Here is a 23,251-nt window from a genome sequence, read left to right as displayed (position 1 = left end):
GTGCGTATAGAGGGTTTTGGTCCACAGTTGCCATAAAAATGAAGTCACAATTTACATGCTCTCCCTGGTGGATCTCAACCCTGTGGAAATTCCTCCAGGCTCCGATACAGCGATTGTAATCTCCGTGGGCAAGCTAGGGCCTCTTTTAGAAATAGTTTACCCACACACAGCCACACCCACCATCTACATATTGTCTGTGGCTGCTTTCATTCTGTCATGGCAGAGACCATATGGCCCACAAAGCCTAAAACTCTTACCATCTGGACCTTTCTACACAGATTTGCTTGCCCCGATAATATCTTATTTTCATTGGCGGCACCCTGGCCCCTGGCGTGGATAGACCAGCCTGATGTTGCTATTCCCCAAGGCCTGAACTCCACGGTGGTGCCAGCTGCCTCTCCCCACTCTCAGTTCTTCTGGTCATGGCTGACGTCACCCCTTAAACAATCAAATCACAATGGTCCCCATTTCGTTGAGTGCTTACTGTGTCCTTTACTCTTTATAGCAGCCCAATGGGGTAGGTGCTATGGCTGTCCCGTTTTACCTGAGGCAATGGAGGCTCAGAGGGGTTGAGTAACTTGCCTGGGACACACAGCTGGAAAACAGAGCCAGGCCTAGCACTGCCTCACCCAAAGCACATGTGTTTAATTACTCTTCCTCCTCAGCCTGGACCATGGGCCTCAGAGGATGGAGTGGCTGCTGGCTTTTTTTTTTTTTGGATGGCTTAAGTGCATTTTATTGGTTTTCTGCTGCTGGCTTTTTGTCCTCTGAGCTCAGGCACCCCTGGAATGTAGCCTCGTGGGTCTTGGAGGTGCATCCAGAGCCCTGACAGTCCCTCCCCGCTTTCCTCCCCAACAGGCTTTCTATTATGATCTGGACAAGGTGAGTGAAAATTCCTGTCTGCACGTGGTAAGCGAGGTGGGCTGGGCCGGGCCTGGCTGGGTGAGAAGAACTTCGTCCCCACGCCATCCTCTGGCCATCCTACAGGAGAACCATCTGGGTTCCTCCTCACTTTCCAAATGGGGAAACTGAGGCTCAGCGGTGAGCCTACGTCAAGGATGGTGAGGGGCTGGCCTGGCTTTGAGCCCAGTTCTGTGTTAAGACCTGGCAGAGGTGGGCAGGAGCTGGGAGGCGGCTCGGGCTACTTTTAAAGCATCTTCTCAAAAATAAAAAATAAATAAAAAAATAAAGCATCTTCTCTTTCTCTGGGAGAAGCAAACGCGCTCTGTGGAAAGGCACATCCGGAAGATGGAGTTTCACATCAGCAAGGTCAGCTTGGTTCCTGTGGTGTCGCAGGGTGCGGCTGGGATAGTCTGTCACCTTGCTGGGCCTCCACTGGCTTAATAGGAGTGGGCACGCTCCCTCTGAGCAGCAGGGAGGGTAGTCGGGGTGCTCAGGGGCTGGAGAGAGGCAGGGAGCCACTGCAGGGGTTGGGCCCAGTAAGACATCACGCTCAGTCTCAGGGCGCTGGGAAGGCGGAGACCAGCCACCCAATTGTAGAGACGGAGGAGTAGAGGCCCAGAGAGGGACAAGGATTGGCCCAAGGTCACACAGCAAGTCCCTTAAGCTTTGAAGTCTGCAAACGCTTCCATGATCTCGCTTCACTCTCCTAGCAGCCCAGTGGGAGGGCAGGATATCATAAACCCACCTCCCCGTTTACAGTTGAAAAATCAGGCAGGAAAAGGAGACGTGATGCAGTTAAAGTTTGTGCACTGATTGCGTGCGAGCCACTGCCGGGCGCTGGGCTGAGGGATGAGGCAGACGTGGCTCCTGACCCCCTGGGCTCACATTCCATGGGGGCCGGTGAACCAGTGCAGGGTGTGACCGCTGTCAGGGGCTGGGATGGGGACAGCAGCTCAGGGTGGCCTCTCCCAGAGGGTGAGAATGGCAGGCAGGTCTGGCCCCCACCCCTCGGCGTGAGCAGGACCCACCTTCCTGTGCCCTGGCAGGTGGACGAGCTCTATGAGGGCTACTGCATCCAGTGCCGCCTGCGCGATGGCGCCTCCAACATGCAGCGGGCCTTCTCCAGGTGCCCACCCAGCCGCGCCTCCCGAGAGAGCCTGCAGGAGCTGGGCCGTAGCCTGCAGGAGTGCACCGAGGTGGGCAGCGCGGAGCCAGGCCCGGCTTTGGTGGTGGTGGTGGTGGGGGGTGCCTGGGGGGTCTCTGTGTGTCCCTGTGGCCTAGCCCCAGGGGTGGGTGCTGAGCTGCACTGTGTGGGATTTTGCAGGATATGTGGCTCATTGAGGGGGCCCTGGAGGTCCACCTGGGCGAGTTCCACGTCAGGATGAAAGGTAACAGGGCTGAGAGTGGGTGGGCAGCAGCAGTTTGGGTGGGCTGTTAGGCCTTCTGGGGGGCCCTGGGACTTCCGCTGGGTTGGTGGTGGGGGTCAGAATCCAGGGGTCCAGGCCCGGCTCTGGGTTTGCACTCGTGGGACATGTGACCTCAGGCAAGTCCTGTCTCCTCTCTGAGTTGGATGTGAGGGCCCAGGCCTGCCCACTGTCCATCATGACAGCTTATCTGTCCTGGAAGCCGGTCCCCAGACTAGGACGGGGAGTTCCCCAGTGAGGGCCTGTGACCCGTGGGCAGGGGCAGAGGAGGGCAGACAGAAGACTTGTCCGTCTCTGTGTTCCAGGCTTGGTGGGCTACGCACGCCTCTGTCCCGGAGACCAGTATGAGGTATGGCCCGCCTCCGGTGTCAGTCCTCAGAGCTCCCCGCCATGCCTTTGGGGGTACCCATGGTCCCAGCTGGCAGGGAGGGCCCCCAGGCAGACGGCCGGGGTGGGTGGCGCCCACCTGGGGGGCTGACCCACTCCTCCTCGGGTCTGGCCCACAGGTGCTCATGCGCCTGGGCCGCCAGCGCTGGAAGCTGAGAGGCCGCATCGAGTCTGATGACAGCCAGACCTGGGACGAGGAGGAGAAGGCCTTCATCCCTGCCCTGCACGAGAACTTCGAGATCAAGGTGGGTGGGGCCTAGGGGTGGGGCCAGAACACCCAGGGTCTGGACTAGGAGACCACCCACAGCTCCTCACTGTCCCCAGGTAACAGAGCTGCGGGGCCTGAGCTCGCTGGCGGTGGGCACAGTGACGTGTGACATCACCGACTTCTTCACGACCCGGCCGCAGGTCATCGTGGTAGACATCACAGAGCTGGGCACCATCAAACTGCAGCTGGAGGTGCAGTGGAAGTGAGTGGGGGCCATTCTCCCTCCGGCCCTGCCGCCTCTCCCTAGGCCAGCCCCCAATTCCCACCCAGAGGGAGAGCCAGAGGACCTCGCTGGCACCCCCTGGTGGCCTGACTGTGCCCTAGCATCCACTCGTGGACATGTCTGCTCTCATCTCCCTCCCAGGAGGTGCCCGCAAGTGCTTGTCACAGGCTCTTGTGGTCCAGCTGGGCCCTACACACCTGGAGCCAGGCCTCTGTGCAAATGAGAGCGAGCAGGTTTCTGCGAAGCAGGGAGGGTTTGCTCAGACCTACCTGCTCCAAGGGCAGGGTTGGCGAGGCCTAGGGTCCCCAGCCTTACCTGTGACTGGGACTGACACAGACGTCCTTCTAGAATGGCGCCCTTTACAGATGAGGAATCTGAGAGGGGTGGTGGCGATGTTTACCCAGGAAACGGCACCACTGAGCGTCCACCGCTGGTCTGCTGAGCTTCTCAAAGGGGCCTCTACAGGGGGATGTCATTCACACGTGTGGTGACTAATCGCAGCCCCTTGCTGTCTACGGGTGGTGGGCATTTGAGAGAGGTTTCCAAGGGGGTTGAGAATGTGGACCTAAAGTCCCTGGGCCGGGCCTGTAACCCCGAGCAAGGCCCTGCCCCTCCCTGGGCCTCCATTTCTTCTTCAGTTCCCGGGGTCCTTACTGTGCTCCAATGTCCCCCTGGGCATCGGTGACCCTCAGGCCTTTTGTTCTCTCCTCCAGCCCGTTTGATACTGAGATCTTCCTGGTGTCACCCAGCCCCACAGTCAAGTTCTCTGTAGGCAGCAGGAAGGGCTCCTTGTACAACTGGACACCCCCCAGCACACCCAGCTTCCGGGAGAGGTACTACCTGGTGAGTGAGCCGGGGGCGCTGTGCTTAAGAAAAGTCGTGGGGGTGGGGGTGACTCCCCCAGGGGCCAGCACGCGAGCCTGGGCTGAGCAGCCTGGCACCTCTGCACGTAGCAAGCGGTGGGTGCAGCCTCCCTTGTTTTGGGTTATCCTGGGTATTTTCTGTACTTTTCTTCCTCGATGCTGGCCTCTCCATTCTGGGGGCTTCTAGGCTTGGTGCTCCTGGGTGCCTGGAATGGGGTTCTCTGGATGGTTCTACCACCCCAGCCATGGCCTTGGCCTCCAATTTAGTTGTTTTAAGCTTAAATTCAGTATACTCATATATGTTTCCAACAGGTAATACCTTGACATAGCATACAGTAACACATCTCTTTCCTGGGAGCCGGGTCACCTCCTTAGGCTGTTGTCAACTTCTTCCATATTCTTCCAGAGATGCTGTATGGCATCTGCGGCAAATGCATCCTCTCCTCCACCTTTTCCTCCACAGCAGCCTTTTTAACCTAGTGATGGATTTGGAGACTAGAGGTGTGAGGGATAAATGAGGTGGGACTTGATGGCCTTTAGATCAGGGCATGTAAATGCCAAACACTTAATTTAGTGACGAGCTGCTCTTGTAATGAGCACTGGTTGTGTATCGTATGTCAGGTCCTTCACTCATTCATTCACTTCACTCATTCAAAACAATGTGGCAGGCTCTTCTCTAGGCCAGGAAAAGACTGTTCCCTCTGGGAGCACTGCCTGCCCAAGGGGCGGAAGGACCATGGGAAAACAAAGTAGAACATTCTTAGGCGGAGCACACAGTCAGTGCAAAGGCCCTGAGGTGGGAATGTGGGAATGAGCCTGGAGGATGTGAGAAGCAGCAAGGAGACCTGCTGGGGCTTGAAAGGAGTGAGTTAGAGATGTGATGGGGATAAGGGCAGAGAGGGGACAGGGTCCTACCAGCACCTCTGGGTCACCTTGGTGAACAGACCTCAGTCATCCCAAGAATGTGGGTACGCAGAGCAAGTGTCTGTGGGGGAAAGCCCCTTTGGGGCCTCGCTGGGATCCCTGGGGTGGCCAGTGAGGCCGGTCCTGTGTCCCCTCTCCAGTCTGTCCTGCAGCAGCCAGTGCAGCAGGCCTTGCTGCTGGGCGGGCCGAGGGCCACCTCCATCCTCAGCTACCTGTCTGACAATGACCTTCGGGGCCCTGTCCTGTGGAGCCAGAGTCAGGAGCTGCCTGAGATGGACTCCTTCAGCTCTGAGGACCCCCGAGACACCGAGACCAGCACCTCAGCGTCCACCTCGGACGCGGGGTTCCTGCCCTTGGCCATTGGCCCCAATGCCTCCATTGAAGAGGAGGCCCAGGAGGAGCTCCCGTCCCCAGGCCTCCTGCCGGAGATGGCCCGCCTGGCAGGAGGTTCGTTCGTGGAGCAGCCGGGCTGGAGGGACTTGGGAATAGAGAGCCCCAGCCTGCCACGGGGCTCCACATTCCACAATCATACGATGCCGGGTAGCAAGAGAGGCCATGATGAAGAAGAAACCAGGGATGGAGTGCGTGAATCTGAGGTGACCCTCGAGAGGCCCCTGCAGGAGGTCCTGGATTTACTGAGGTGCACAGACTCTTCCCAGCCTCGGCTCCGGGAGCTAGAATACCAGGTCCTCAGCTTCCGGGACCGGCTGAAGGTATGTTCACTCTGCTGGGCGGCAGCCCTGCTCTGCCGATGGTACAACAACTGGGAGTGGGCTCTGGGGACAGCCAGCCTGGGCCGGCATCCTGGCCTCACCCCTGCAATCACCCAGGTCGGCAGCGTCTCCTCCCTGGCCTCAGTTTGCTCATCTGTCAAGTGGGGATAACAACAGCCCTCATCGGGCTGGGAGGAGGATTGTGAGAGGAAGTCGGGGATCAGAGTGGATAACTTGCACCATGTCCGGTCAGAACCAGGCCCCATCTCGCAGCTTCTGACCCAAGCAGGTCAGGCTGTGGTTCAGCATTAAAATCTCAAACTAGGGGTATTCTCAGGGTCAGAGCTGGTGCTATGGAAGACCCCATGTGGCCCCACACACCACACTGAAACTCGACAGGACCCACACCGTGGGCAGTTCTCAGGTGGCTCTCAGAGGTGCTGGCTGGCATGGGTGGATTATCCTATTTTTTTGGTTTGCATACATCGATTTAAATGTATGCAAAACAAAATGTAGAACACCAGCACCTACTTACAAATCAATTAATTCATGAAACCACTGTCTTTTGTGTAGGGCACTTAGCACTGAAATAGCCTAACAGCTCCCTTCAAAAATTCATTTTGGTGGTTTTATTCCTACTCTCCCCCTGACATTACAGGTCAACACAGGACAAAGAAAGTTGAATTTTCATTTTATACCTAGTAACTTAAAAATGTTCACTATTTAAATACCACTGCCACAGTCTTTAAAAAGACCTACCTGAAAATTTCCAAAAAAAAATTTAAGAAATAGTCACCTTTTTTGTATTTCTTAATAGCGTTTTCATGTAGAACAGTGTGAGTCAGCATGCACGCTGCTTCTCTCACATACCTGTAATTTGAAAAATTATACCCACTTTACACAAAAATCTTGAAATAATACTGCCATAAGGCAATAATTTTAAACATCTTAGAGGAACTCATTTTTTTTTTTTTTGCAAACCAAGTTAAAAGAATAAAAATGATGACAGGCTATGGTTTTTAGTTGACTTTCTAAGAGAAATTACACACACACACACATATATATGTATGAATGTGCACTTATGTATGTATAGTCGATTCCCATTTTTCATTGATTCTGGTTTTGCAAATTCACCTACTTGCTAAAGTTTATTTGTAACCCTCAAATCAATACTCAGGATGCTTTCACCGCCATTTGTGGGCAGGTGGAGAGTGACAAAAAATGAGTCTCGTGTGCACGTTCCCAGCTGAGGCTGAACAAGGTGAGGAAGCTCTGACTTGTTTCAGTTATGCTGTACTCAGGTGTCCTTTTCACTGTCTATTTAGCGCGACGTTATTCACATGTTCATGCTTAATTTTGGCGATTCTGCTGTTTAAATGGCCCCCGAGTGCAGGGCTGAAGTGCTGGCCAGTGTTCCTGAGAGCAGGAAGGCAATGGGTAGTGCCTCACAAAGAAAACGGGTGTTGGATAAGCTCTGTTCAGGCGTGAGTTAACTGCTCTTGGCCTTGAGGTCACTGTGAAGGAATCGACAATATGTGTGAAATAAGGTCTTTAAACAGAAACACACACACAACAAGGTTACATACTGACTGGTGGATGAAAAGGTTATGACCAGAGGCTCGTAGCATTTCCCAGAGGAGCGATGGCTCCGTATTCACAAATTCAGTGGAAACGGTGACTTTATATATGACGGCGAATAAGGAGACTGACTGTGTGTGTGTGTGTGCATGCATGTGTGTATGCACATATATACACACACAATTTTTTTTTTCTATCAGGAAAGGAACTCTCTGCAGCTTGCCTTATTATTCTCTTCCTGCTCAAGGTTTTCTCTTTGGGCTCAACATTTCAGAGCCTGGTTCTGGTGTCTTGTGTGGGACGAGGCCCAGGCTAGCTGGGCCTAGGGACCACATATGGAGACAAGACCAAAATCCCCAGTAGTGGATTTCTAGATGCCAAGGAAGGGACCTGCCATTGGGAGGTTCTGACAACTTCAGCAGTGGCTCCGAGGCCGCCCCCCACCTCCTCCCAGTCGGGGGCTGCCTCCAATCGCTTGTCCTTCCACCTTTCCCTGGGAGAAGACACACCTGGAATCCAGAGGCTCACCTGGCAGCTTTGAGCCACCTGAAGAGGTGTTTGGCCTGACTCACATCATACTTTAAAAATAATTTGGAATTGTCAATATTTAAAAACTGGGCATCTTCCCACAAAAACCTAAGCTCCCAGCTTTTCTTAGAAAGTTGAACAATCTGGCAACACTGGCCCCACGTACCCAAATGGCAGGTGTCAGCTAGAGCAGCAGCCTGTCCTCTTGGGGGAGGGCGCCTACTCTCCTGCTTTCCGTGGGACCCCACCCTCGGACCCCCGCCCCACCGCTCCTCACTCCTGTCACTTGCCCTGTCCTTGTGGTTATCTGTGACCAGGTGAGGCTTTTCAGATCTGTCTCCCTTGAGCTTTTGCAGCATACCTTGTCACAGGCCATTCAGGAGGGACCTCGGGGAGTGCTGTGCCCCTGGGTCTGTCCTGACTTGGGGCATTGCAACCCCACTGAGGGATGCTGTGAAGGTGGGTGTGTTGGGCGGGGTGAGTGGCGCCGGCTGCCCTGAGGTCTTGCTTGGTCCACAGCCCCGCGGAGGCCGCCAGGAGCACAGCTCAGCCGAGAGCCTGATGAACTGCATCCTAGAGAGTTTCACCTTCCTCAATGCCGACCTCGCCCCCCACGAGCTGTCCCTCTTTGGAGGTCCCCAGGGTCCCCGGTGAGTGCACCCCCTCCCAGTGCCTCTTGTACCCATATGCCCACTGCCTGGCACAGGGCAGACCCTCAGGGACCACTGAGTGAGTGAGAATAGGTCCGCCTGGCCCTCAGCTTTCCGCTCCGAACAATGAATGGGCTTCTTTTTGAATCTTAAAAATAATGATGGAAGATGCAGCAGAGCCTCCGACCTTGACCTAACCAACCAGCAGCACTATGTTCCCCGTCCCCTCTGCACAGCCATCTGCCCTCACCTACGACACCACTTTCCTTCTCCGTTAGGCAGCCCCCACCTGCCCTACACACGATCCATCGTGAGTTTGCTTCTCCTGTACCCAAAGCTCCACAGCACAGAAACGTATCACAGTCCCGATTTCTCCTCCGCCTTTTCTCTCAGTCCCAGGGGAGGGCGTGGTACTTCCACCCAACGTGATGGTGTCACTTTGCCCTTGCCCAGGCCTCAGGCTCACCCTCTACCATGGAGAGGATACGGTACTAGGCACGCTGGCTAGGCACTTGCCCCTCACCGCCCTGAGCTGGGCGAGCCTGTCCCCACTTCACGGATGAGTAAACTGAGGCTAGGGGAGGCAGACTTGGCCAGAGTCCCAGAGCTAGGGGTTAGTGTGAACTGCAGCTGCTTACTCCCCAGGCCCACGCCACCTCACACCTGTTTTGAGTTGTTGCTGCCTTTTGCTGCTTTTCCTTTTGTCTTAGATTTCCCCTCGGTTTAACTCCATCTCCCTGGGACCTGGAGTGGGCTCCCTGGTCAGAGCTCTCCAGGGAGGGAGGGATTTCTCTTATCTAACCAGAACGGTCACCCAGTTCTTCCCCATCCAACTCAGAAAGGACAGCACCCTGTCGCCGCTGCCCTCGCTGGAAGAGTCGTCCCGGGAGCTCACAGCTGGCGCCCCTGAGCTGGACGTGCTGCTCAAGGTCCATCTCCAAGTCTGCAAAGCTCTGCTGCAGGTGGATGAGGGACTGGGGTGAAGCGGGAGAGGCTCGTGGGGGGCCAGGAGGGGGGGAAGTTCTCTCTGCAAAGGGCTGGTCTTGAAGGTGGCGGTGAGCATGGCGCAGGGGCGGGAGGCCGTACCTTGGAGCCAATGAGACTGAGGACGTTCCTCCGTGGAAGGTGCAGCCCAAGCCCTGAATCAAAGGCAATAGCTGCGACTCTTTCAGTTGCAGACGCCAGAGCTCCAATCCAAACTGGCTCAGCCGAAAGGAAAACTTATTGGCTCATAGAGTTGACAGGTCCCGAGGTGGGCTTCAGGCCCAGCTGGATCAGGGTCTCGAAGGTCATCATGACGGGGCCTCTCGCTCTCTTAAGCTCTGCTTTCCTGTGTGGGTTGGCTGCACTTTCAGGCAGGCAGAGGCAGAGGCCCCCGGCAGCTCCATCGTCTCAACCACCTTGGTGAAGGGGGAGTCCCCAGGGGACAGCCAGGGAGCTGCTACTGGGATGGGAAGGGTGGGCACAGGGCAGGTGGGGGCACCGTCATGACGGCTGGCGGAGGGCGTGTCCGCTAACCCGGAGCACCGTGGCTGCTTCCAGAAACTGGCCTCTCCTAACTTGTCGAGGGTGGTCCAGGAAAGCCTTCTGGAAGAAGTCGCGCAGCAAAAGCAGATCCTGGAGACTCTTTCTACGCTTGATTTTGAGAAGGTTGGCAAGGCGACGTCCATTGAAGAGAGTAAGTAACTACCCACCACCACGGGCTGCCTGTGTGAATGGCATGAAGTGATGGGCTTTGAAGTGCAGTGGGGACCTCGTCTTCCTTCCTGATGTCCGAAGTTAACTGGAGCCCAGGGGTGCGATTGGGGGTGGTGGCTGGGCTGGGCTCAGAGACGCACTGTGGGGGCGGGAAGGGGGGTCACACAGCCTTGGAGTGAGCAGCACGTGCTTGGTATGCTGTGTGACTCTGGGCAAATGATTTACCTCTCTGAGCCTCGGCTTCTCCATCTGTATAATGGGAAGGCCACTGGGTAGGGCTCAATGAAAGAGTCCCCAGGACACACTCCAGGCACACAGCATGCACTCAGATAAACAGGAGCTGTGACCCCAACTCTGCCTGTGACCCCCCCACCGTGGGACCCCCCTTGTCCATAGCTGCCCTAGGTTGTGGTGAAGGCTGTGGGTGGTCCCCTGCATAGGGTGTTTAGAGGTAAAGCTGCTTGTCACGTACGTGTCACACTGGAGTGTGGAGAAAGGACACCGTGTGTCACCCCTCAGCTCCCCAACTTCAGGCCCCCAGTCTTCCTCTTCCTCACGCGCAGTCAGCTTTCTGAGCCTGGGCTTTCAGTCATTCCGCAGGCCGCGCGGAGGAAGGTCTGCCTGAAGCTGTGGAGGGCGTGCGTGGAGCCCGGCGGGGTCCTGGCCTGCCCCGCTGCGACACTCCTGAGCCAGCTCAAGAAGACGTTCCTGCACAGAGTCAGGGGCAAGTACCCTGGACAACTGGAGATAGGTAACGGCCCTCGCTGCCCCACAGAGACGCTGTGCTGACTCCATCATTGTCACAGTGGCCCGAGCCCCGCCTCCGCAAGTGCCTTCATGGCATCAAATGGACGCCATTTCTTAGCATGACTACAAGTCCCCTCCTGTTACTGGGGAGACGAAGGAGTAGTCTGTGAACCCCTAAAACTGCAAACATTAGTGGGTTGGTGCATTTTTCTGGGGACAGATTCCATAGCTTTTACCAGAACCTTAAAAGTGTTAAGAAAGAACCTTTATAGGAAGATAGGCAGGACTTTATCTACCCAAAAAAGGTGTCTTGACACTTCCTCGGAAGGCAGAGCATTTCTCTGGTGACAACTGAAGGGTGACAGTCACACTCCAGGCAGTGGCTCTGTAACCTGCATACCCCCAGGCGGCCCCAGCTCCCACCACGTGCCCTTAGAAGGCCATTAGGCTGACCTGGCCACACTACAGAAGCTCCCAGGGGCAGGGTCTCAGTTGCTCCTCACGGCTTCTCCTGTGTCCTGCCAGCGTGCCGCAGGCTCCTGGAGCAGGTGGTCAGCTGCGGCGGGCTGCTCCCCTGTGCCGGGCTCCCTGAAGAACAGACTGTCACCTGGTTCCAGTTCCACAGCTACCTGCAGAGGCACAGCGTCTCAGACCTGGAGAAGCACTTCGCCCAGCTCACCAAGGAAGGTAGGGGCTGAGGGCGGTGGCAGGTGGCCTCAAAGCCACACAGTGACGACAAGGTGACTTCCATCCGTTGAGCCTTGTTTGGAGCCAGTTTCTCAGAACCACTGAGTCTTTCCCCTCCAGCTATCTGTTAGAACCCTGATTTAATTCGACTCCTCCACAGAGGGAGATTAGGTCCAGGGGAAGGAGGTTTTACTGAGTACAGAACAGAGGTCAGGACTGGAGACGACAGTGATTCTCAGCTGGGCAGAGTCCCTGGATGGGCTGGGGTTTAACTTTCAGGGTGTCTGCGATCCCTTGCTAGAAAGCCTTCCTGGAGATTCGGGGGGGGGGGTGCTCCTCTGACACCAATCCAGACTTGGCCTTGGTAATCACGTACACTTGCTCCGGGATTCACTTCTTCAAGGCTAATGGCAGTGGACAAACACACCGGCAGCCGACTCTGACCACAGCCAGAGTGCGGACCCTGGGCCCACTTCTTCCGTCTCTTCCAGTAACACTCGTTGAGGAGCTGCAATGCACAGGGCAGGCCAAGACGGTCAGAAAGCTGCAGGGCAAGCGGCTGGGCCAGCTCCAGCCCCTGCCCCAGACGTTACGGGCCTGGGCGCTGCTCCAGCTGGACGGCCCCCCGAGGGTGTGCAGGGCTGCCAGCGCTAGCCTGGCCAGCGCAGCCAAGAACAAGAGCTTTCGGGAAAAGGTACGGATTGCGGACCTGGTGGGGGTGGGGCAGTCCCCCCGGCTGCAGGTGGGCGAGTTGCGGGGAGGTGGAGGGAAGGAGGGAGGCTTTCTTGAAAAAATACAAAGGCTCATGAGCTACTGGGGGCTGCTTTCACGGCAAGATATTTGGATGTAGAGGAGATCCAAACATGAACACAGCTCTCCTCATGCTATTGCCACCACCAGCCCTGGGGAGGGAGCTGGGCTGGGCTGCGGTGGCCAGACCATCCACCTGAGGAGCCCACAGAACTGCACGCCACAAACTTACATTACTCATCTCAGCGTTTCTAAAGCAAAGTATCTATTTGGTCCCTGAGATGTCACTTGCACGCAGAATGCTTCGTAGAATTCCAATGGTCATCCTCATTGACTTGCAATTGACGTGGGGCTGGTTGGTTGGTTCACGGTTTGGTTCATTTGAAACCCAAGAAATTGGACCCCTCTGCCTTTTAGGTTCCTGGACCTGTGACTATTCTAGATTTAGGGTACCAGCTCCTGAGGGGGGAGAAGGGCCATGCTGGCGGCTCACTATAGTCTCCTGGGCTCACCCAGGGCCAGGCAGACCACCATTGCTTACAGCCATTTTGTGAAGTGCCAGCTTTATCCTCCATCTGAAGTGACCTGGCTATGGTCCTGTGACTGATGGGGCGGGCTTAGAGCTGTGACCGGAAGAGGGTGATGGAGGAAGAGATGCTTTTCCTTCTGGCCCAAGGCAGCGGCCATGCCGCTTGCAGCCTCTGGGGACAGTTTCCTGTGTGTGTTCAATTCTTGTTGGACATCTCATTTCTCTGATTTAGCCTTTTCACTAGATAGCAGTTTCAGGATGCATTTCATACACATTAAAATTTAGACAAAAAGAGCTTTCTGGTTACACCAGCCCAGACACCAGTGTTTTTAGAGATAAACAATGCTGTAGTCTACATCTCTGGACTGTGCACCGGGCCCAACGATGAATGGATCACGGCCTGATTTGTGTTTAGAGAAAGGTAAGAAGGGCCTGACTGATGGTCAGCAGTCGGAGGACCAGCGTGGGCACCGTGGACTTTGCTCTCGGCACCCTCGCCTTCACTCACCGCGGCCCTCTTTCCCAGGCTTTGCTCTTCTACACCAACGCCCTGACCGAGAATGATGCAAAGCTCCAGCAAGCTGCGTGCATGGCACTAAGGCATCTCAGGGTGAGTTCAGCCTGTCCTTGCTGGTGATAGAGACAGGCCTGCTTGTGGTTCACGTGAGTTAGTTCATTTCAAAATGATTCCACTGGGACCAAGAAAAGGAAATCACCGCCGGCCAAGAAGCAGCTGAAGCGCTGGTGTTAGACGAGGGGGCGTCAGCTCCACCAGCAGGGACCCGCCCACAGTGAGCAGCTGGCCTCAGGGACTTACTTCTGAGCTCCTGGATTATACGCTTTAATATCAATTTAAAAGCTTGTAACAGCACAAGCAGCTCATTGTAGAAAAAGAGAGTAAAACACACACAAAAAATGTAAAAGTTACCCATCATCCTGACACTTAGAAGCTACTGACATTTTTATGTATTTCTTTTTTTTGTTGGTGGGTGTGTGTGAGCATTTAAAATTGTTGATAATATTAAATATAGTTTAAAAACAGTGAACAAAATAAGAACTTTTTGTGTTAGACTGGTGGTGCTTTGGAATTCCTTAGGAAGAGTCTATCAAATGTATACCTTAATTTAACCTACCCTCCCCCCCACTCTCATACTGTAGGAAATTTAGGTTCATCATCCATTTATTATGTCATTATGAGCATCTTTGTGCATAAAGCTTCAACCCCACTTGCGTTTAGAATTCTCATTTAAAACAATAATTGCCAATTTACGAGATGAGACATCGTCCAATACAGATTAAACTCACCCCATTCATTCTGGAATGAACTGACAGGAAATTTTAGGTCCATCTGGTTATAATCAAATAACCAGTAAGAGAGAAGGGCGCCCAGTGGAAGGAACTGAAGTGCACTCTGGTCCTTGGCCCTGGAGGAGAGCAGCCTCAGGGGTCAGGGGTGCCTAAGCTGGGGCCCTGACTGCTCCCCTCCTGGTCTGACCTGGAGGGGAGGGCTGGGAGAGCAGGGAGGCTGTAGGGAGATCCACAGGGAAACAGGTCGAGGTGGGCCTTTCAGAAGTTGTGCCCATATCACTGCTACTGGCCTGGTTTGCTGGCAGGAGTCAGGACTGAAACGGTGAGATGCTTCCAATGGTGGTTTCGATGAACCCGAGGCCACAGAAGAAACCTGGTAGCTTTCAGAAGAGAGAGGGGCTCAGGCCCCACAGACTACGCTAGGGCTGGTCCCGCAGAGCTTGTAAAAATGGATTCCACCTACTACTTAAAATGTCCCCTAATGGACCTTCTCTCCCTGCACCTCCAATAGGGCATTGAAAGCATCGATCAGATCGCCAGCCTGTGCCAATCTGACCTGGAAACCGTGCGAGCGGCAGCCCGGGAAGCCACGCTGTCATTTGGTAAAGAACAGCGTCAAATGTCATGTGCTGTGCAGTAGGGATCCTGGGTCCTTAGAAGGGTTGTGATCGAGCGGCCACTGCCAGCTCTCGAAAGATGCAAAATAGCACACAGATGGGCACTGCTACCAACCCGTTTAACTGTATTTGGCCGAAGCAGGTTTCCTCCATGGTGATGTGGCAAAAAAATTGCTTTGTTTCCTTCTTAAACTTCAGTTTGTTCCCCGGGAATGAAAGCAGATGCAAGGCACACGATTCAGGTTCAGTCGACTCCATTTTGGACGGAGGGGCAAGCGGGGTAGTTAGGGCCTCCAAATGCTCCCCGCCCCTGCCCTTTACAGGGACGCCTGAGACCCAGGCATCAGTAAGCCCTAAGGCCACCTTAGCCTGCCAGAGCAGGCGTCGAGGCAGGGTCCAATCCAGTGACAGATCGCCTTAACATTTCAGGTGAAAAAGGAAGGTTCGCTTTTGAGAAGATGAACCAACTTTGCTCAGAACAAAGAGAAGATGCTTTTTGCCAGGAGGCAGACGTTGAAATCACGATATTTTAAAAAGCCTCGGCCGATGAGCACCGATCTGGCATCCTTGTTTTTGCTGCTGCCGTCTCAACACAGGGGCAGAGCTGTGGGTGAGGGCGTGCTGTGTGCTCCCCCCGCCCCCAGAAGTGTGAGCCGACCAGAGCTGCTCCCTGAGTCTCTGGACCAATTACAAAGCCCCAGGACACAAGTGGGACTTTTGAATAGGAGCAGAACGAGGCTGCACTTCAAACCATCAGCCTCTGGTTTTGAGAATCTGTCTAACCTCCTGGATGTAGTGCTGGGTCAGCCCCAGCCGGCCATGCTACGAAGTCAAGGCCAAACAGGACCAGGCTTGGAGGCCAGTGGGCAGACGACCTTGGTAAGGAGAATGTGGTAGGCCTGGACATTTCAACTGCAGCGAGCTGTCACCTGGGAGGGCTGGGGAAGGTGGGAGGGCACAGAGCCAGGGTTTCTACCATTCACTCTTAACCTGAGCTGTGGCCCAAATGCCTGCTGGTGGCCTGCTGCCCGTGGCCCTTATTTTCATTGTGTTCAACAGAGAAAAGGAAAGAAGACTTGAGTGTCATATCAGTAAAAGCATTCACTTGGACCTCCCTAAACAAAACAGAATCCAACTTTTGAAGCAAGTCAACTTAGGGCCCATTAAATTAATTGCCTCGGAAGCCATAAACTGGTGTGAAGGATTTCACTGAAGAGCATGTTGCCTTAAAGAAAATTTAAAGTTTCCTATTTAAGTCTATTAAAAAAACTCAAATGTGTCCCGAGTTGTTTGTGTTAATAATGTCGAGATAACCTGGGGCTTGAATGTGGCTATCAACAATGGGATTGGAGAACTTTGTAACTTAAACATTCTCATTTAAACTTCCTGTATATATTTTGTGGTTTTCAGTTTAACTGAGTATTTATTTGCTTTGTTTATATGTTCAATTTTCTGAAATTTCAATTAAAAAAAAAAAAGGTTTTTATTGGTGTTTCACTTTACCTGAAAAAAAAGTAGTGGTTGCTTTCCCAAACACCCCACTGGGGGAAAAAGTCACCCCTCCTGTTCCTCAGCACCGTCTCACCAGGGATGCCGTGAGGCAGGTTCTCCGACAGATGGGGACGTAGAGTATTCATGCATGAGCTCTCTGAAGGCTCCCCAGGTGCCCTCTCCTATCCAGGCACCATGCAAAGTGGCCCACGTCTGACCTTTGGCCTCATTGGATTTCCACTCCAACGTTACAAACTCAGTTACTTTTTTCCTCACACTGGTATTCCAACTCTTCATGAAAGCTCAGATGCCAATTTTTGTTTGTGAAAACAGGCTGAGGTGACAGTGGGCATGACAACACCATGCTGGTCCCCGCCGTCCTCTACGGGGCGTTGCACGCCTGTGTTTGTTTCCTAGTTCCATGGATCCTACCAGGAGGCCAAAGCATAAACAGTTTCCTCAGCAGCCAGCTTTGTAATGTTACAAAACCTTGAAGGACATAAGGAAATTCTTTGTACGCCTTTTGCAATATTTTGCAAGTCTGCAATTATTTCAAAACAAAACGTAAAAAAAAATCCACATTAGGGGAGATTTACATTTAATTTTGTACATTTCTTGTACAAGAAGGAAGACAACAGGAAGACTACACGAATTTTGCATATCTCATTATTTCCACGTCAATTCTACAAATGTGACTACACGGAGATGCTGTGATGTGGTAACCATTGTGTCTTACGGGTAGTTGGCGAAGGGACATGTTCTAGGGGTCTAAACAGTTCTTCAAACGACTTGTGTAGGTTTGTTAAGTTATCCAAGGGTCCTATACGTTCCAAAAGTGGGTTTTGTTGTTCTTGAAGGAGATGGGCTGAGGCCTGGTGTTAAACACACTCCCCAGTAAGGAAAATGCCCCGGCCCAGAGGCGCTCACGACTTTAGGAGGCCCTCAGATCCTTAGATATGGGAAACATAACCCTGCTTGATGGACAACATGTGCTTCACATCAGCAGGGATGGAAAGAAACAGTTGTCCATCCTGGTTTAGGCCCATTAAGCAAACAAATGGGAAGCACCCCAAATCCATATTTTTTAGAAAAAAAATTTTTTATTGTTGCAACTAAAAGGCAAACCCATCATTTATATGGCAAGTTGGAAAACTGTACAGTTTGACAGTTCTGTGAGGTCACAGAAGACCCTGAGACGCGCCCCCCACCCGACCCCGTCATGCACCCACGTATACACACATCTGAAAAGGTATTATACCAAAACACCTCATTTTTTTGTTTGTTTTTATTTTTGTACAAATGGTTTATTCCACGGCCATTGTAAAAAAGAATGACCTGCTGAGTAAATATTGGCTTAAGGCATATAGTAGAGCAGCTCGCTACTTCTCTAACATATGTAACCAGATGGGGAGCCATCTGTTTTCCAAGGATACAAGGTTAGACCAGTATATCCATTTTTGAAATGCTACTATATATACACACCCAAACTACTACATACATATACAGGACTTTGAAAACAAACAAACAAGCCAACTCAAAAATGCTTCCAGCCTGGCACTTCAGCCTTACCCACACCTCACCAAAGCTCTGCGGGGCGATGCTCTATAATGTGCCCACCACAGAATTTCTCGGCACCGGCTTCTAACACGAGAAAGGCAAAATGTGAAAATGCTGGCAAAAGAGCAGCTCGTGAGCTACAGCTGCCTTTTTTTTTTTTTCTTGTTAAAAAAGCCACTTAATGTGGAGGTCTTAAGTTCCCCTCGCAGGAAGAGTAGTGAGCACCATCAGTCCCCAGGGTTCAAGGGCGGGGCAGACATGCCTCTCTCAGCAGGGCCCTCCCGAGTGAGACAGCAGCAGGCTGATTCTACGGGACCATCGCCATCCGAGTTGCTTCAAGTGTGGTTTTCAACAGTTGCCTTGGTTCCGAATCACGGTCTGCTCAAGAAGAGTATGGACTTGGGATAGTGGAGGCTGATCCCAAAGGTGTGTGTGTGGGGGACCCTGCTTGCCTAAATGTCCAGAGCGTGAGGTGTGACTACGGCTTCCCATCCCTTGGAATGTCTGAGTTATGGTGGGACCCGGCTGGACCAGGGCAGGCCGGGCCTCACCAGGAAGTCACCAGAGTGTCATGCCAGGAATCAGGCAAGTATCTGTTGCTGTAAAGCATCCCTCCATTGCTGAAAGACGATCAGATCCGCAACAGACTTAGGAGCCACAGCCACGTAATGATCTGATCATGCAAAGGCAGACTGAACTTGCACACGGGGGCGCTTCAGGGAGCAGAGAGCTAAGTATTTCAAGCACGTGGTATTTGATCGGGACACAAGAAGACGGGGCATGCATTCTAATACACACAGGGAAAGCGGTGACTGAGGACAAGGCTCTAGCAGATAACCGGGGAGGGGACTAACTGGGACAAAGTATCTCTCGTCATGTATCTTAAATATCCAAGTGTTCATTATATATTATCCCACTGTTCTATAAACATATGTCAAACCTCTTCTCACATTATCCACAGTGTCAGGCAATAACCACCGCTTATAACCGTCCTTTCTAGTACTGGTCTGACGCAGCAGGCTCACGGCCAAGGCTTCACGCTCCCAGCACGACCTGAGGCTTTATTATTGTACTTTTTGAGAAAGCCTTGGATGCAAGGCTGACATCAAAAGTTTTAATACATTATTGGTTTAAGAAAATGCTAGTGCACTACGGACACCTTTCGGGAAAAAATAAAAACATACATATGGAGTGGAGAGGCTCACAACGCGCAGTCTCCATCGAGGATGTTGTGTGTCGCCTGCCTGCGACGTGCCAGGACGTGCCGCGACACACCGAGGGGGCACTGGGCCAGGCCGGCCTCTCGACGTGCGCCGGCCACCTTTCCTCTGTCTCACCAGCACGGCAGCACGGTACTCTCCTTTGTTCTCAAAAAAATGGGTTGTGGATTTGGTACTTGAAGGAAGTGGAGGGGGGAAATAGAAAAAGGTTAACGGGTAAGACCAACAGCCCAGGAGGGTGGCTTAGTGCCGAGCAAACGTCCGTCTGGGTCACAGCCGGCTACGCTGTGTGGGGCCCTTACCCACCAAGGCACCCCGGCTAGTGGGGTGCGGGCTCTACGAGCAGAGGCGGGTAGTGGGGTGGAGGTGAGTCAGATGATGTGCTGCTGTTGAATAGGAACTGGAATGAAACCAAACATTTTCAGATGGGCCCAGACCCACCGTGCGGAGCTGCAGTCTCACGCACGACCTTGGCCACCCCCAACCCCACCCCCAACTCACCCACTCCTGGGAAAGGGGTTTTGATTTTTTGTTTTGTTTTTGTTTACAATAGACCCCTTCCCAAAAATCACCCCTAAGGAAAAAAAACTGTTTACATGTTGCTAAACCATCTGATGAACTCAAGGACAGTCGCCTGGAAAGAGGTAAACTATTTAAAATGATAAGAAAGTCTCGTGAGGTCGGCTCCGTGACCAGAGTCTGGAAGCTAATCCTTACTTTACTTTAACAGCAACATGGTTCTCATGGGTGGATTTCTGCTGAAATGGCCTTTATATTCCAAATCAAGTGGAAACTGCTCCTTCTGGATCTCAGTGGTAGGGTGAAAAGCCGGTGGCCACCCTGTGGTGACCTCTGACCCTGAGGCAGGGGCATCGAGGAAGCCCGTTTTGGGGGGTGGGGCGAAGAGGGCAGGCCAGGGGTGAGATGGCTGTGACAAGACAGGATGGGTGGAGAAATGAACCATGGGAAACCAGTGGGGCACCCTGAACGAAAGCACAAGCCGCGTTTTGTTGTCTAGAGATGGCCTTTTGTTATTTCTCTTCTTCAAATGGAAAAGCTGGCGGGCGCTGCGCAAGCTCAGTGTGCACCCAGCAGAGGAAGTGACTGAACGAGACAGCATCCTACACCCTTAAGCCCTCTTCTCCAGAGGAATTTACATTCCTGCAACTGTGGAAGTCTTTCCCTGGGAAACCAAATAGAAATTGGGCTCAGGTCACACCACCTAAGGGTAACAAGACAGTTTCTTAAGTGCCTGGTCTTTTTCCCCCCCCCAGAAATAACAAAAAGCTGCTTTTTATAAAGATTAAAAACAACAATGTGTTGTAATTCTATTTTTTTTTCCCAAAAACAAATGAACACAAAAAAAAAAGAAAGAAAGAAAAAAAAAGGAAAAGAGAGAGAGAGAGAGATGTATTTGGCATTTTCTCTACTTACTCCTGAATAGGTTAAGGCCCTGAGATTAGACTCTTGTATTCTTGGGACCACAGGGCTGCTTAAAACCCCAGTGCATCAATCCTCAATTCTCTCGCTAGCCCTTCACAGTTCCAGACTTTAAAGACTTTTGATCTGTTTCTTCTGAGACTGGCTCAGATCCTTCCACAGCACTGGATGCTGCCGCCAGGCTCGGCCAGTGCTTTCTGTACATGTGGTCTTGCTGGCACGTCGGTCAGTGGAAACATACCCTGTAGCAGAGGTACGCGCCGGCCGTGAGGACCGTGGCCATGCACATGTTGACCAGCAAAGGCTTCCAGTGAGTCAGCGCTTGGTCCTGCTCCTCCTCGGGTGGCGACGGCTCCCCCTGGGCAGGACTTGCCCCCACAACCCGCCTTCTGACTTCAGTGTCTTGACTTGTGCTGAGGAACGAGAGGAGCAGAGATGGGTCACCCACTATGGGGAAAACAACGGCCAGGAAGTTACTATTCCAGGAAAAAAGGAGCCACGTGTAAACAGCTTGGGAATGCTGACACCGGCCTGAGGCCCACTTGCCCACCGCTCGCACCCCCAAGGACCCTGGTGGCCCTCACAGCCAGGGTGCGCTTCTGGAAACCTGTGGACTCCTTAGTGACGGAGATTGGGTAAGGGTCTGAGGAGAAACACAGCCACCGGTGCAGACATGTGCTAACTGCCCTGGGGCCTGCCTGTACAATGTTCCCTTCAATCAGGGATTGAAGGTATGGTGTGGCAATGATGTGGCACCCAGGCACCCCAGGCACCCAGACGGATGCTGATACACAGGGGGCCTTTGTCACTGCTGGTAGAAGACACCACACGTTCCCACTGCCCCTGTGCCCACTCCACCCGTCCCAAGCCCGAGCCCCAGCACCAATGCAATCCTCCAGGGAGGACCCTCGCCCAGGTCCTGTGTGCAGTGACATTCATGGTGGAGAGCCAGAGACCCAGTGGGGACAATGTGCAGTGTGCTTGCTCCAGGGCTGTCTCAGGAGAGGCCAGCAGAGGCCCGTGGGGCCAGGAGGAGCCAGGCCCTTCTCCGCTCCTGTCCTAACCCAGGCCTTCCCCTTTCCACCCTTGCCTCCATCAAGGAGGTCCTGGCCACAAGAAAGCCAGCCTCACACGTGCACCCATGGCCTTTCCAGCCCAGCAACACCTTGTGACAGGTAGGATCACCTGCGGCACCACCTCCCCAGGAGACAGGAGGCCGCACAAAGCACCTGATTTTCCTTGCCTGCCTGGCGAGGTCCTGGCTGCAGGGCTGAGGCCTGTGTGCACATGGGCTCCCACTGGTGCTCAACGGCACATACATTCTTAGCACAACCCCATTTTTTCCTGGAACCCAAATCCACACTTCCCTACTCACCACCTTTACACACAGAGTGTAAAAGACACAAGTCCCAATGAATAAAGAAAACATAACACACGGCACGAACGCGACAAGTCACTTGCAGCTCCATTTCTCTCATCCTCAGCCCTCTGTGAGCCCTTAGACGGAGCAAACTGGCCCATCGTGAGAACATCAACAGAGACCCTGGAAAGCTGGGCACGACCTCACTGAGGGGCAGTCACCAAGCTGTTGCTCAGCACATCACATGGCACGTGCTCTGGGAGCCCCCACTGGACAAGAGTCTCTCCAGGACCAGATCTGGTGTTTCTGTGATCAGGACCGTTGCATGAAAGGCCCTGGGGACTCCGGTTCATGGGTCAGGACTAGGGAAATCAACACTTAGCAAGGTGCCCAGGTGAGATTCTAATGCTCAGTTTAGCCAGAGGACCCCCTGGGTACACACTGTGTGTAGCTCGCTTTCTCAGGTGCTGCCACTCCAATGTCTGGCCACGTCGGTACAGCCAGGGCCCTTCTTAAACAGCTGCAGTGCATCCCAACATAGGGAGAAAGCGGGGTCTGTCTAATCCCTGGCCATACAATCAGCTCATCGCTAGTTTCTCACCATTGTAAATGATGCCACAACAAACACTTCTGCTCGCACAGCTCTTTGCACGCTTGTTTGAGAATTGCTAATTCCCAGGATGCATACAAACGCTGGGTTAAAATGGGCACTCATCTTAAACTGCCCTCCAAAAAGCAGGTACCAAGGGCACTGCCTCCCCAGTCTCGGGCTCGAGCAAACTCCCCTTCATTCCTCAAGCTTCCACACGGTGCCACCTCCTGTAGGCAGCCTTTCTTCTGTGACTATCCGGGAAGGTTGAGTGTCTCTTCTGTAAGGCTGGCCACCTCATCACATCACTGTCCACAGGTTCCCACCACCATCTACTATCCCCGTCCCAGCAAGATGGTCTAGAACACAAACGGGGGCTACAGTCTAGCTGGCTCAGCATTTCAACGCACCAATAGGTGCTCAACCATCTTGCTAAAATGTAAGGAAGCAAAATGGCAATCAATTTAATCAAGACTACACGAAAAGGTTCAGTTCCCAAAGGGACCACTCTGGGGCTGAAGGTCCATGGTCAAGCCTGGACATCACCCCATTTCTGGGCGGCTGGAAGCCTGCGGGAGGGCACACCGTCATCACTGGGCAGGAAGAAGGGACTCCCAGGGCTTTGAAGTTGATCCCAACGAGCACCACAAGGTGGTGCTAGAACCCCACTGAAGTCCGTCGCTTCCCAGGGCCCACCTGTGGCCAAGGACCTGGGCTCCTCCAGCCAGAGGACACAGAAGTGCTGGTGCCAAGCGGAGGCTGCGTCCACAGAGTTTCGACCTCACCATGTGTTTCTG

At 53.3% G+C, this 23,251-nt stretch overlaps 2 protein-coding genes across 6 annotated transcripts in view; one reads left to right on the top strand and one right to left on the bottom strand.

Annotated features, from left to right (window-relative positions):
- RIPOR3 (RIPOR family member 3) overlaps positions 1-16,263 on the top strand; it is a 64,998-nt gene extending 48,735 nt beyond the window's left edge. The window contains exons 6-24 of one of the 4 annotated variants that reach the window (XM_019640967.1): positions 859-882; positions 1,213-1,269; positions 1,950-2,099; positions 2,228-2,291; positions 2,633-2,676; positions 2,834-2,959; positions 3,039-3,184; positions 3,919-4,048; positions 5,133-5,705; positions 8,331-8,461; positions 9,300-9,423; positions 10,004-10,139; positions 10,749-10,910; positions 11,432-11,593; positions 12,085-12,287; positions 13,288-13,293; positions 13,399-13,482; positions 14,692-14,782; positions 15,227-16,263. In XM_019640967.1, the coding sequence (XP_019496512.1) occupies positions 859-882; positions 1,213-1,269; positions 1,950-2,099; positions 2,228-2,291; positions 2,633-2,676; positions 2,834-2,959; positions 3,039-3,184; positions 3,919-4,048; positions 5,133-5,705; positions 8,331-8,461; positions 9,300-9,423; positions 10,004-10,139; positions 10,749-10,910; positions 11,432-11,593; positions 12,085-12,287; positions 13,288-13,293; positions 13,399-13,482; positions 14,692-14,782; positions 15,227-15,330 (2,517 nt within the window). In that variant the 3' untranslated portion in view covers positions 15,331-16,263. The remainder of the gene's footprint in view (positions 1-858; positions 883-1,212; positions 1,270-1,949; positions 2,100-2,227; positions 2,292-2,632; positions 2,677-2,833; positions 2,960-3,038; positions 3,185-3,918; positions 4,049-5,132; positions 5,706-8,330; positions 8,462-9,299; positions 9,424-10,003; positions 10,140-10,748; positions 10,911-11,431; positions 11,594-12,084; positions 12,288-13,287; positions 13,294-13,398; positions 13,483-14,691; positions 14,783-15,226) is intronic. The other 3 variants (XM_019640968.1, XM_019640966.1, XM_019640969.1) reach the window with 3 other exon arrangements.
- A 1,103-nt stretch (positions 16,264-17,366) lies between these two features.
- The window catches only part of PTPN1 (protein tyrosine phosphatase non-receptor type 1), a 63,306-nt gene continuing 57,421 nt past the window's right edge, over positions 17,367-23,251 (bottom strand). For both annotated transcript variants that reach the window (XM_019640951.1, XM_019640952.1), the window contains exon 9: positions 17,367-20,918. In XM_019640951.1, coding sequence (XP_019496496.1) covers positions 20,732-20,918 — 187 coding nt within the window. In that variant the 3' untranslated portion in view covers positions 17,367-20,731. The remainder of the gene's footprint in view (positions 20,919-23,251) is intronic.

This window comes from Hipposideros armiger, unplaced genomic scaffold (assembly GCF_001890085.2).
Source record: "Hipposideros armiger isolate ML-2016 unplaced genomic scaffold, ASM189008v1 scaffold_54, whole genome shotgun sequence".
NCBI lineage: Eukaryota > Metazoa > Chordata > Mammalia > Chiroptera > Hipposideridae > Hipposideros > Hipposideros armiger.
Note: the sequence above shows the minus strand (reverse complement) of the source record. Positions and strands in the feature narration are given on the sequence as shown.